Genomic DNA, 15,034 nt, shown 5'->3' with positions numbered 1-15,034 from the left:
TTAGAACATACTGATTTCTAAACTTTTTGAAGTTTCATGGTGTTATACTATGAGGAAAAGATCTTTGTTCAGCCATTCTTCCAACTATAAAATTTATTGTATAGATTAGTTTTATTCTATAAATACTGCATATCTGTCTGTTTAGGTGCTAGGTATTGTTCTGGGTGAGGGGTATATGTTAGTACTCAGAACACACAGAAGTTCTGTGTACTACACAAAGTTAGTGAAAGTTATATTTCCAATTGTGTGAAACAAACTTAAATATCTTGTGAGAGTCTTCATTTACCTCTTGAAGCTTTAAAAGAAGATATAAGTGGGAAAAATCTTGTTTATTGATATTTTAATTTTAATAATGTTTAAGGTCTATATTTTATTTCTCCTTATTTGAAGATAAATTATGGAAGAAGAAAGTATGATTTAATGAATTTTATTTGTTTAAAATTTCTTATTGATTTTATCTATTTAAAAAGTAAATTTCCTTTTAGGTAGGTTTGGATTTCTTTTTTAAATAATTATATATATTTTTAAATTTTAGCATACATTACAAAAAGAACTATTAATCTCAACTTTTACTTTTTGTACAAAGTTTATATTATAATGTCACCCTGGGAGGCAAATTTGAAAATTACCTTTCCAAATTCAAATAATGTTAATAAAAAGCCATGAAGTATTCTACCACTAATAGAAATACTAAAGAGAAACATATAACCCCCCCATTCCTAACCTATTTAATGAGAAAGGAGATAGAGAATTGTGATATGCAAACTAATGAATTAAAAATGAATCTTAAATGTATTATAACAAGGTCATGTTAGAAATTTTAAAGATATAGGGATAAAGTTAGGCTATATCTCGTGTGTATTTGATATCAAAAGATCATAACAAGTATTAAAAAGGGCATAATTGTTATAGAAACCATTAACTTCAAAGAGAAATTAGAATTATGTAACAGTGAGATTCTGCGTTAGTATCCTGTAAAAAGTACAGGCACATATTTGATCATAGTCCAGAAGATTTTTCATTTCTGCTAATAAATTCTTAAATAAATTAATGGGTATAATTTACCATACTTAAATTTCTGCATAATTTGAGTAAAGTCAGTGAAATACTGTAATACATTTTCTTCCACTGTACATATTTTTGGGATACTTCCCTTTCAAAAATTTCTGTGTAAGCAGTGCTCTTTCTCTTTTGCAATATAAACACAGAGTAAATCAAAAAGAGTGTAGCTGTCTTAGCTGCATTTAAGAACATAATTTTCAGATTATAGGTGATAGAACTTGGGCATTTCCATGCAATGTCTTTTAGATCAGTTTTAATAAAATTTGGTTGTATTAGATATGCCTTATTTATTTCTTAATCTGCCATTCAGCTTTTCAGAATTCCCACAGGAGATTGTGGATCATACAAAAGGACTTTACTGGAGATATGAAAGCTTCTGCATAGAGGGAGAGATGATTCATTCAAAAATGCATGCCATATACATTGATATATCAATATATACATTGATATATACATGATATATCAACTTAGATATACATTGATGTCTATGTCCTGAATCCCAAATTCAGTTTGTGAATTTAAGATTATTATGAAACGTAAGAGATTATTATGAAAATCTTCAGGATCTAGTTTTGACTGGGCTACATTATTCAAGAGATACTTTATTTCACCACTTTAATTACTCCTCAGAAAATAGTATGCTATTTGAAGAACAAGTACTAAAGTACCACTTGAATTTTGCTATCTGATAATTTAATATATTATAATCTATTCAAAAGGCTAAAGATGCTATATAAAAGCATCTTTAAAAAGTTTCTGGTGATCTGAGTTTTCCTTTATTAAGCAATGAAAGTATGTCATGTAATTATTTCATTTTCCTTTTTACTGAAGGTAAAAATAACAAAGTAAAATAACATGGTAGGGGGTTGCCTAAGATGTGCTTTTTTGTTTCTAATTTCAATTATAATTCATAAAACACTTTAAACCTTATGTTATTTAAATATTAAGAATCAAGTTAGCATAATTGAAAAATCTACAGCAATTTTTTGTGTACATGAATAGTATCAGAAGATATGTTAATCTTTTATCTTCTAAGTCTCCCCTTTATTAATAGCAACTTAAAGCATGGAAGTGTGGCACTGGTCAATGGAGAAGTAAATTTAAGATGCTTTAGGTTTATGCTAAATAATATGTAATTTTGATTTTTCCTCAAAGTAATCTTAAGGAGGCATCCTGGAAGTAATCTACAGCCTAAGGGGGCTAGGATTGTCAGATGACTTATCTTTTCCTTTGACATTTTTGATTTGGTCAGCCCAAGATATGTTCTCTTTCAAGCATAAATGTTAATTGTTTCATTTACTTTATTTATCAGGACTTTTAAAACTGTAATTTCAAACTGCACTCAATTTTATCATTCTTTAATGTATATATGCAGAATATTTACCAATACACTGATAATAAAGTAGTAAAATAAATGAATTTGAGGAATATTTTTGTTTTATTTTATTTCTTACTCCCAAACATGTTATTTTTATACTGGGCATGTGCCTTGACTTGGCACTAATGTCAGTATATTTTAAAGATTTTTATAAATCTGAAGAGGCATTGTTATTGAATTAAAAAAAAACAAACAAACTGCACACAGTTCTGTTTTTTATTCTATCTGTACCTAAAAGGTACAAAAATATGTTGCTCATTGCAATACAGAATTTATTCCCTTTCAAATGGAGCTCCTGCAGTGTATCTTTTCAGTTCTAAAATCAGTAGTTATGACCCTTGATTGGTGATGGGCTGAAAGGGGACTTAGGATACATGTTTGATTGCACACCATAATGAGTGGTCCATTTTCTTTTTTTAACCTTACATAGTCATTTGTGTTCTCTTATACTCTTGCTTTTTTTCATATCATTTATTAGTTATCTCTATGTGTTTTCATTCTATTTCTTAAACACCATTGTATTTTTGACTTTGTTTTTTAAACTGTATTTTCTTTTTACCTTTAGTGGGTGGTATGTAGTTGGCCTCTTGATGTAGTTGGTCATCCTTCCTACTGATCCTAATTTCCTGAACTTTACTGGACCTATACTATTTATTCTATAATCATGTGCAGTAGGCTTCACTATCACACTTCTAGGAAAGGAGTGGAGTTGATCTGCCTTGTGAGAAGCTCTCTGTTATAGCTTCCAGTTCTGTTAAATTTGGAAACTACTGGCAAGAGTTTTATATGTTGGCTTGAAATAACTCCATTAGTAGTGGCCTATCATTGGCTAAGAGCCCCATTCGGAAGGGACAGGAAGTACTGCAATAGTGAGAATTTGCCTTTAAAAAAAAATGTAGTTTGTTAGGACTAAACATAATGATAATGTTCTAGTTGAGCAGCTCAGATCATCATAAGGATTAAAAAGTTATTGTATTTTTGTACATACGTCTTCATGCCTAGTCCATCTAGTTCAGGGTTAGTTCTGCTTCCTGGTTAAATAAATTTGGAAAATGCTGGGCTAAAAAATTAAGTACAGTTTTAATTATAGAATGTCTTTGAGTCAGTAGCATGTTAATATGTATTTTAAATTTCCAAGAGAGAGACATATGTAGTGTCTATTGATTCACAAACTTATTTGGTCATGGAGCCCTCCTCTTTTTTTCCTGTATAAAATCTGTTATATAAAGTCTACAAGAGGTACTTTTGAAAAAATCATAGCTCTTCTTTCTAGTTTTCAGATTTTCCATATAAAATAGATTGAAGACTTAAGAAACATTGTTTTGGATTTTCTAGACTTATTATAACATAATAGTATATTTTTATATTACAGATAGAATAAAAGGCAAATTCTCTTTAATAGAGGACAAAATATATCTCTGAAATTTTATTTCCCTTCTAAGCACATATGCTTTTAGTAGTAGTGTTTTATTACATAATGATAAAATTGGGATCCTTTTTTACATGTCATTATACACAACTCACTGGTCTTTTAATTTTATTTTAACTTAATTCTAATTCTAGAAACTTTCATGTGCTAAGTTAAAGACTTTCTAAAATTATCATTTATGAAGACTCACATTGTGGCTTTTATAATATTGCTGGGTTTTCTTTTTCTATAATTTTTGCCTAATAACCCACATGATATTTTTATATTCCAGCAGTAAGGCATTTTCATCATTTGTTTGTTTGTTATTCTCCAATAAGCTAAAGCTAAATCTGAAATCCCTGTTTTTGTTAAGCTGACAATTGGCTACTGAATCAAAAGAAAGTATCAAAGCAGGTTAATTCCACTGAGCATGTAGACATTAAGTGACGAAGAAGATTCCTGAAAGATGAAAAATTCTGTTTTGTTTCAACATTTGGATTACTCCTTTACTAAAAGGCTTAAAATAACATGGAGAAGTGTATTCTCGTGTATTGTTTTCTTCTAAAGTGATCAGGTAGTATAAATCTTATTAAAAAATTCCTGAATTTGATCATCAGTATTCAAATGAATTACAGATCAAGAACTTGTGAGTATTCGTTCAGAAAGGCTCTAAAAGCTTTGGTCACAAATAAAGATATCCCTGATCTTTTTATGTGCCCTTATTAGTATTAATGCGTACTAAGAACTTGGCCTTACTGATAGTTGTTCTCATAAATAAAAAACCTATTAGAGACTGAGATGTAGTGGAGCTAATTACAAAATGATCTAGAAATGATAAAACATTGGTCACATACCCAGACAATTTAAATCATATGCTTGTATTCTTAGGAAATAAGCAAAACAAAGTAAAAATTTTCACTGACCGTGTTTTAAACTTAAATGTAACCAGTCCAGATGAGAAGTTAAATATATAATTCCCTAAGAAAAATTAAAGAGAAATATAAGAAACTTGAGGCTGAGAACTCTAAATTTTGTTACTGAAGATTTCTTATAAAAGGCTACAATAAAATCATTTTAGATATAATTTAGAAATGAATGTAAGATTTATATTTCAAGAAGATATGCACATTTTCCCATTGAGTCATTGAAAACACTTAAAATCGGCTATGAAAAGCTGAATATTGTATTAATTCTAATGAGTAGAATTGATTTAATGATAGTAATGACTGAGGGAAGATTAAGGTGGGAAAAAAAATGACCACAGAGAAGGTAAAATGTAGATTTGGTATCTTGGTTCTCAAACATTTTTCAAAATAATTTTCATAATAGTTTCAAAGGTTGGACTGAAACAAAAAAATTTTGAACAAGACAACTTTAAATAATCTCAATTATAAAAATAAGTTTTGCTTTCTGAAATGAGAATTGCTATGCTTTGAAGTTCTAATAAATTTCACATAAATGGCAAACTTCAGCCAAAAATACTTCTGACATTGTTTACTTCCGATTGCCATTCTTGGACCCAAGGTTGAGAAACATTTTCAGATTCTGAGTGCTTTATCCTGAAAGAATTTGATGTGAAGGGGTCCCTGAGAGAGTCATATGTCGGCTCAGCATGGCCTTTGAAAGAAGGGGAGAGGGCGGAACTGGTCTTGGGCAGATCACTCCCACCTCCCTTTTTGCCCTGCTCTAGCTCCAGGGGAGCTGGAGATGCACAGAAGTCAGAAGGCCTGTGTCACGCCCCAGCTCTGCCTCTTACATCCTGTGACTGACTTTGGGTAAGTTGTTTCCTGTCTCTGGGTCTCAGTTTTAGTGCAGTTATGGTGAGGATTAGGTAATATGATCACTGGACTTGTGCTTTGTAAACTCCATAGGTCTACAGAAAATGAAAATGTTATTATCATAACCTGGCCTTCTTCTTCCCAGTTCTTCTGTAGTCTAGTATCCTTGTCTCTGCATTTTTAAAGCAGCCAAAAGTGACAGCTCCTTTTGCTTTTCCCTATGTCCTCTCCATATTGGAACTCTCATTCCTATCCTCTGCATTCTTCAGAGTTAAGGTATTCTAAGACTATAAAACCATGCTGGTTAAATTAATTTTCACTGTAGAGTGTGGGTTTGCTAACCCCTTTCACCCTTCCCACTCTCACCTTTCTTCTTTAATCTCAGAATTATGTGCTTAGAAATGTCAAAGAATCTCCAATGTGTGGCAGTTTGGAGATAGTGTTGGCAGAAGGAAGTCCCTTAAATTACATTACCCAGATCACTTCTCTGTTAGTAAGGTTGACTGAGTACATGAGAGTATGATTATGCCTCTTGTCCTCTTTTTCTCTGTGGGAAAGGAGATGGAAATAGTTCAAAGATCTTCAGAAATGTCATTGAACTCCTAGATCCTAACTTGAAGAGTAATCATAGGGAAGAGACAAGGGATTTAGTGGCCATTTCTTTGGTCAGCTCTTGGAGTTCACGTCGTCTTTGATTTTCAGTAAACTCTAGCCTCCCTCAGCCAAACTAAATTTATAACACCTGTTATCTTTACTGGGTGCTCAGTTGATAGAGGCTGCATGGAGCTAATAGGAAGGAGAATTTGCCTTCTGTGTGACATCTGATTTCAGATCAAGGGATCTTTAAGAGGGCATGAGAGCTTCTAATCTGACCCAACCTTCCCCATAATCTAAGAATGCTTGATTTGGCTATGTGTCAATAATAGTATTAATAGCCCCTTATGTGAACTGCTTGCCATTAATACCTGATTACCATGGAGCACAATAACCATTACTCCTATTGTGATTAGATTAAATGTCTTAAAATCATAATTATTTTATTTTTATGGCCTTGAACCATTGACTTATGCTTAACATGGTTTCTTGCTGAAGTAGCGGTGTCATCTTTCATAACTAAAAATTTAAAATATTGAATTCTGGTATGAATTCAAATGCAAATTGAAACAGTTAAGTACAGTGTTAAATGTGTGAATTAATGGGGAAAATTTTAAATGATAGTGTTCATGCTGGCAAAGATGAAGTGATGTGAGTACTCTTACACATTGCTGATGGCAGTTTTAATTGATGTAATCTTTCTGATTTTTTAGAGTCTTAAAAGTGTTTCTGTTCTTTAATAGTCTCACAGTTGTTAATCTCTGCTAGGAAAAGAGAAAAGGAATAAGTGCATTTCTGAGAGATGATTCTTGTAGCAATATGATAATAGGAGAAACTAGAATCTTCCTAAAGGACTGGAAAATATACTCACTATCACTTATACACTAGTGATAGTGTATGTAGTAGAATTATGTACAGACTCTGGATATATGTATATACTTATTTTCAGTTTTATAACCTTTCTATAATTTTGTAGTACATTTTTTTATTTGAAAAAGTAACAGCAAGCAAAATAAAATTAGCATGAGGAAAGTTGATCATGAGTAGGGAATTTTAGTCTAAAATTGTTAAAATTTGCAAAAAGGATCTGAAAATAATGGGAGTTTAAAAGAGTAAGATGAATAAAAACATAATTTTTTTCTAATTTTGCCTTCATTGAGGTTAAACAGCAACATAATTATGGTTTTCCATGATAATTTACCATGATCTTTGAGCTTGTTTCTGTCTATAATTAATACATGAAATACTCCTACAACTAAACTAGTGCAAATTACCACCTTCATTCAGTTTGTCCTTATAGCCTACTTTCCAATTCATTTCAAAATTCTCTCTTGATAACACTATTCCCAGAACACTTAAACACCTTCAGAATTCTCTCTCCCACATGCTTTCAAATGCTTAGAAAAATGCATTTCTTCTATGAAATGTTTATTTAATCAATACAGGCATACCTTTTATTGCACTTCACTTTATTATGCTTTGCAGATGCTACATTTTTTTTCCCACAAGTTGAAGGTTTGTGACAACCCTGTTCAAGCAAGTCTGTTGTTCTATTGCCAAGTTGTGTCTGACTCTTTGTGACCCCAGGAACTTCAGCATGCCAGGCTTCCCTGTCCCTCACAATCTCCTGGAGTTTGTCCAAGTTCATGTCCAGTAAATCAGTGATGCCATCCAACCATCTCGTCTTCTGTCTTGCCCTTCTCCTTCTGCCTTCAATCTTCCCAGCATCAGGGTCTTTTCCAGTGAGTCAGCTGTTCCCATCAGGTGGCTGAAGTATTGGAGCTTCAGCTTCAGCATCAGTCCTTCCAAAGAGGATTCAGGGTTGATTTCCTTTCAAGACTGACTGGTTTGATCACCTTCTTTTCCTCAGGACTCTTCTCCAACACCACAGTTCAAAAGCATCAATTCTTCGGCACTCTGCCTTCTCTATTGTCCAGCTCTCACATCTGTACATGACTACTGGAAAGAACATGAAGTGAAGTCACTCAGTCGTGTCCGACTCTTTGCGACCCCATGGACTGTAGCCTATCAGGCTCCTCCATCCATGGGATTTTCCAGGCAAGAGTGCTGGAGTGGATTGCCATTTCCTTATCCAGGGGATCTTCCCGACCCAGGAATCGAACCCAGGTCTCCCGCATTGCAGGCAGACGCTTTACCGTCTGAGCCACCAGGGAAGCCCTAAAAGACCATAGCCTTGACTATGTGGACCTTTGTTGGCAAAGTGATGTCTTTAGGTTTGTGATAGTTTTCTTGCCAAGAAGCAGTTGTCTTCTAATTTCATGGCTGCAGTCACTATCCACAGTGATTTTAGAACCTTGGAAGAGGAAATCTGTCACTACTTCTACCTTTTCCCCTTCTTTTACCAGGAGGTGACAGGACCAGATGCCATGATCTTCGTTTTTTTAATACTGAAGTTTCAAGCCAGCTTTTTCACTCTCCTCCTTCACTCTCACAAGAGGTTCTTTAGTTCCTCTTCACTTTCTGCCACTAGAGTGGTATCATCTGCAACCTCAGATATGCGGATGATGCAATATTTCTCCCAGCAGTCTTGATTCCAAGTTGTAACTTATCCAGCCCAGCATTTCCCATGATGTGCTTGGTGTATAAGTTAAATAAACAAGGTGATAATAAACAACCTTGTACTCCTTTCTCAATCCTGAACCAGTTGTTCCATACAGGGTTCTGTCTCTAGCTTCTTGATCTGCATACAGGTTTTTCAGGAGACAGGTAAGATGGTCTGGTATTCCCATCTATCCAAGAGTTTTCCACAGTTTGCTATAATCCACACAAAGACTTTAGCGTAGTCAATGAAACAGGGGTAGATGTTTTTCTTTGATTCCCTTGCTTTCTCTATGATCCAACAAATGTTGGCAATTTGATCTCTGATTCCTCTGCCTTTCCTCAATGTAATGCTAAAGCCTAGCTTGAAGGATTTTGAGCATAACCTTAGTGGTATGGGAGATGAGTGCAGTTATCTGGTGGTGTGAACATTCTTTAGTACTGCCCTTCTTGGGAATTGGGATGAAGATGGACCTTTTCCAGTCCTGAGGCCATTGCTGACTTTTCCAAGTTTGCTTACATACTGAGTGCAACACTTTAATAGAATCATCTTTTAGGATCTTAAACGACTCTACTGGAATTCCATTACCCCCACTAGCTTCATAGGCAGCAGTGCCCTCTAAAGCCCACTTGACTTCACATTCCAGAATGTCTGGCTCTCGGTGAGTGACCACACCATTGTGGTTATCCAGGTCATTAAAATCTTTCTTGTGCAATTCTTCTATGTATTCTTTCCATCTCTTCTTAATCTCTTTTGCTTCTATTAGGTCTTTATGGTTTCTGTCCTTTGTATTGCCCATCTTTGGATGAACTGTTCCTTTGATAATGCTAATTTTCTTGATGAGATCTCTAGTCTTACCCTTTCTGATTTTTTTTCCCTCTGTTTCTTTGTTGTTCATCGAAGAAGGCCTTCTTGTCTCTCCTTGCTGTTCTCTGGAAATCTTCATTTAGTTGGGTGTACCTTTCCTTTTCTGCCTTGCTTTTCACTTCTCTTCTTTCCTCTGCTATTTGTAAAGCCTCCTCAGACAACCACTTTCCCTTCTTACGTTTCTTTTTCTTTGAGATGATTTTATTCGCTTCCCTGTATAATATGGACCTCTGTCCATAGTTCTTCAGGCACTCTTGTTTACTACATCTAATCCCTTGAATATATTCATCACCTCCACTGTATATTCATAGGGGATTTGATTTAAGTCAAACCTGACTGGCCTAGTGATTTTTGCCGCTTTCTTTGTTTTAACCTTGAATTTAGCTGTGAGGAGCTGATGATCTGAGCCACAGTCAGCTCCAGATCTTGTTTTTGCTGACTGTATACAGCTTCTCCATCTTCAGCTATAAAGAATGTAATCAGTCTGATTTCACTTTTGACTATTTGGTGATGTTCATCTGTAAAGTTGTCTCTTGTGTTGTTGAAAAAGGTGTTTGCTATGACCAGTGCAGTCTCTTGGCAGAGTTCTGTTAGCCTTTGCCCTGCTTCATTTTGTACTCCAAGGCCAAACTTGCCTGTTACTCCAGGTATCTCTTGACTTCCTACTTTTGTGTTCCAGTCCCCTGTGATGAAAAGGACATCTTTATTTTTTTGGTATTAGTTCTAGAAGGTCTTGTATGTCTTTATAGGACTGATCAGCTTCAGTTTCTTTGGCATCAGTGGTTGGGGCATAAACTTGAATTACTGTGATGTTGAATGGTTTGCCTTGGAAATGAACCAAAATCATTCTGTCATTTTGAAGATTGCACCCAAGTACTGCATTTCAGACTCTTGTTGGCTATGATGGCTACTCCATTTCTTGTAAGGGATTCTTACCCATAGTAGTAGATATAATGTTCAACTGAGTTAAATTCACCCATTCCAGTCCATTTTAGTTCATTGATTCCTCAGATGTTCACCCTTGCCATCTCCTGCTTGACCACATCTGATTTATCTTGATTCATAGACCTAATATTTCAGGTTCCTATGCAATACTGTTCTTTACAGCATCAGCTTTTACTTTCATCAGTAGACACATCCATAACTGAGCATCGTTTCTGCTTTGGCCTGGCCACTTTGTTCTTTTTGGAGCTGTTAGTAGTTGTCCTCCGCTCTTCCCCAGTGGCACACTGGACACCTTCTGACCTGGGGGCTCACCTTCTGGTGTCACATCTTTTGCCTTTTTATACAGTTCATGGGGTTCTCACGGCTAGTACCTGGAGTGGTTTGCCATTCCCTCCTCCAGTGGACCATCTTTTGCCCGAACTGTGCACTATCCTGTGTGTCTTGGGTGTCCCTGCATGGCATAGCTCATAGCTTCGCTGAGTTATGCAAATCCCTCTGCCTTGACAAGACGGTAGCCCATGAAGGGGTGAGCAAGTATCCTGGCACCACTTTCCCACCAGCACTGTTCAGTTTGTGTCTCTATGTCACATTTTGATAATTCTCAAAATAATTCAAACTTTACTAATATTATTATATTTGTTGTGGTGATCTTTGATGTTGCTATTGTAAAAAGATTTCAACTCATTGAAGGCTCAGATGATAGCATATTTTAGCAACAAAGTAAGGTATGTGCTTTGGTTTTTTAGACATAATGCTATTGCACGTTTAAAGACATATTACAATATATATAAAACTATAAGTTTGAATTGCACTGGGAAAGCAAAAGTTATATGACCCTTTATTGTGATATTCGCTTTATTGCAGTGGTCTGGAACCAAACCTGCAGTACCTCAGAGGTCTGCCAGTACTTAGTTGCCATTCTTCATTTTGGGAATATGTAATAACGATACTCTGACTCTTTGTCTCTCTTTTAGTTTCTGATACATTATTAAAATATTAAGTGTAAAACAAAATTTTTATATTGGATATTTTATTAACTTACAATTCCAAATATGTATTAATCTATTCAAAAAGCTTTTGGAGCACTTATTATATGACTTTATCTCTCCACCCCGAACAGTGCCCAGCACAGCACATTTCCTTAGAGTGATTATGTGTTAAACAATGGGATGCATAGATGAGCAGTCTGCACTAAGAGAGTCAGACTAGCAAAGGAGCCCGGCAAGTAAAGCACCATCAGTTCACTGTAAACAGAACAGAAATAAATGGAAAATACTTAACTCAGTCAAAAACTGACTCATAGAAGAGGCCAGGCCTTCCCCAACTGTCGTATTATAAAACAACAGTGAACCATCACACAGACCCTCTGTCCGCTTTGCCCTGCTTTATTTTCTGTATATCCTGCCCCTGCCTCCAGCTCCTAAGTGAAATTTCTATGAGAACAGGGACTTTGTCTCAGCTAGTACTTCAGCATTCCAAACAGTCCCTGAAACATAGGCTTTCAATAAATGCTTGTTAAATCTGAATGAATGAAGTTTAATGTAAAAGTTGAAAGTTTTGAAGGACTTAGCTTGGGGAAGAAATGGAATCAAGTGTTGAGAGAACAGCAAAGAGTGTAGGAGAACATGGGAGGGTGGGGTATCTTGGCAGCAGTATAGTCTGGGTGTAGCAAGTATCAGTAGATAAGGCTGAGCACAGAGGCAGGTAGGGTTGAAGGATGAAGAGTCAGGTGGGTTACAGTAAGTATCTGGAATGTTATAGATCAGGAGAGGGACCAGTGGAGAAGTTTAGGTAGAGAAGTGTCATGATGTGATTTTACTTTAAGAGATTATTTCCTGTGGTATAGAAAATGGACTTGAGTGAAAGCAGAGAGCATGGAAACTCGTTATTGCAATAATTAAGGCAAGAGATGGGGACTTTGGAGTCATCAGAGTCTAGGCAAAAATAAAGAGTATGGGTGAGATTGCCTAAAGAAAGCGTGTAAAAAGAGAAAAGGCAAGGACAGGGGTCAGCTTCGGGGGAATCTCACAGGTGAGGGGTGGGAGGGACATTGAGAAGCAGTGGCAGCTTGGGAGGACGGGGGCTGGGTGGTAAGGAAGGGCGCCTAATCCACAGTATAGAACACTAGGGAGGCCGAGGGGGTGGGATTGGAAAGTGCTGTTGGATTTGGCAGTCAGCAGGTACTGATGACTGTTGGAATGCACTTTCAGTAGAATGCTAGATGTGCAAGGCAATTTGTGGTTTTTTGAGAGGAAGTGGGAAATAAGAAAATAAAGTATAAGCTTCTTATAAGAGCTTGGTTATGAAGATAAAGAGGATAGAAGATGAGAAGAAGTAGTAAAGGAACTTACAGTAAAAACCCAAAGATGTTTATATCAAAGGCAAAGTGAAGAAAAGAAAGAAGGAAATCTTGTAGAATAGGGGTAAGGATTTTAAAAAGTCCAGGCTGTGATGAGAAGGTGGGATATGACCACTTTAGGTTACTTTGGATATGTTGAGGAGTACTAAAGAGAGGAGAGAGAAGTAGTCAATATAGGTGTGGATGATGTTATCAGCTGGGTTTCCAGGAAGGAAAGTGAATAATTCTTCACTAATACACTACTCTCTCAAGTAAAAGCAGGTCATCTATTCAAAGTAAGAGGGTCAGAATAGAATTTCGAAGAGAGATGTAAAGATACATCTTTTTAAAATTTTTATTTGCGTATAGTTGCTTTACAGTGTTGTGTTTCTACTGTACAGCAAATTGAATCAGCTATGCATATGTATATGTATCTCCTCTTTTTGGATTTCCTTTTCGTCAAGTCACCACAGAACATAGAGTTCCCTGTACTATATAGTATGTTCTCTTTAGTTATCTATTTTATAGATAGTGACAATAGTGTGCAGGCGTCCCTGGGGGCTCAGTGGTTAAGAATCTACCTGCCAGTGCAAGAGAGGAGGAACTGATCCCTGGGTCGGGAAGATCTCCTGGAGAAGGAAATGGCAACCCACTTCAGTATTCTTGCCTAGGAAATCCCATGGACAGAGGAGCCTGGTTGGCTATAGTCCATGGGGTCGCAAAAGCGACTAAACAACAATAACAACAATCTATAGTGTATATATGTCAATTCCAATCTCCCAATTCCTCTTACACTCCCTTCCCCCTTGGAATCCATGGAGCTGTTCTCTATATCTGTGTGAAAGAGATACAAAAATTAGACACCACCCAGGAGAGTGGGAGAAGAAGCTAACCAAGAATGTTTTTATTTTCACAGCAGGAGTTTTCTGTGACAGTTCATCCTTAATTTCTAGTCTTAGTAGCCGCAAGAAAAGTTTAAGTCGATGTACAAATGAGAAAACTTTACATGTTTATTAAGCAGAAACTAACAAGTTAACCAACCAGCCGATTTTCAGTAGAGGTTCTCATTAGAGATCTGATATTTGAAATTCTGTACAGTCGTTGTGATTATATTATTGCCCTAGGACCTCAGCAGAATTCAGCATTGGAAAGTACCCTGAGAAGATGATTTTAAGCTCTTGCTAGTAACATTAGTATAATCCTAGGAATGTTAACAAAGTTTCAGCTCTTCTTGACTTCATCTTCATGCCAGGTAGTAATACATTGAATAGATAAGAATGTTAATTGGGTATTTGAGCATTCTAAGACACTGATTCTGTGTGTGTTTGGGTGTGAACACATGCAAGCATGTGAGATATTGTTTTAGAAACCATGATAGTTACTAAAACATTCATTTAGAGTGGGTTATCAAAGCAAGGAGAGAAGAAAATAAGATAAAAAGTTTTAAAACTGCTGCTCAATCTCTCAAAACTTAATCTATGATTTTTCTATCTCTTAACAGACCTATTTACAGAGACCAGTTTTAAATAAGGGAAATATTTTCTAAATGCTCATCATAATTTTTGCATGACAAAGAGTTGTCTAGCTAGTTCAGTTCAGTTCAGTTCAGTTGCTCGGTCGTGTCTGACTCCTTGCGACCCCCTGAATCACAGCACGCCAGGCCTCCCTGTCCATCACCATCTCCCGGAGTTCACTCAGACTCACGTCATCAAGTCGGTGATGCCATCCAGCCATCTCATCTTGGGTCGTCCCCTTCTCCTCCTGCCCCCAATCCCTGCCAGCATCAGAGTCTTTTCCAATGAGTCAACTCTTCACATGAGATGTCCAAAGTACTGGAGCTTCAGCTTTAGCATCATTCCTTCCAAAGAAATCCCTGGGCTGATCTCCTTCAGAATGGACTGGTTGGATCTCCTTGCAGTCCAAGGGACTCTCAAGAGTCTTCTCCAGCACCACAGTTCAAACGCATCAATTCTTCAGTGCTCAGCCTTCTTCACAGTCCAACTCTCACATCCATACATGACCACAGGAAAAACTATAGCCTTAACTAGACGGATCTTAGTCGGCAAAGTAATGTCTCTGCTTTTGAATATACTATCTAGGTTGG

The 15,034-nt window shown here is 36.2% G+C and overlaps 1 protein-coding gene across 5 annotated transcripts in view; it reads left to right on the top strand.

Annotated features, from left to right (window-relative positions):
* The window catches only part of TDRD3 (tudor domain containing 3), a 230,561-nt gene that overhangs the window by 179,691 nt on the left and 35,836 nt on the right, over positions 1-15,034 (top strand). Inside the window, exon 13 of one of the 5 annotated variants that reach the window (XM_042254614.2) lies at positions 5,539-5,623. The exons of the other annotated variants lie outside the window; for them this stretch is intronic. Within the exon in view, the coding sequence (XP_042110548.1) occupies positions 5,539-5,613 (75 nt within the window). The 3' untranslated portion in view covers positions 5,614-5,623. The remainder of the gene's footprint in view (positions 1-5,538; positions 5,624-15,034) is intronic. 5 annotated transcript variants of the gene reach the window in all.

Source organism: Ovis aries, chromosome 10 (assembly GCF_016772045.2).
Source record: "Ovis aries strain OAR_USU_Benz2616 breed Rambouillet chromosome 10, ARS-UI_Ramb_v3.0, whole genome shotgun sequence".
Lineage (NCBI taxonomy): Eukaryota > Metazoa > Chordata > Mammalia > Artiodactyla > Bovidae > Ovis > Ovis aries.
Note: the sequence above shows the minus strand (reverse complement) of the source record. Positions and strands in the feature narration are given on the sequence as shown.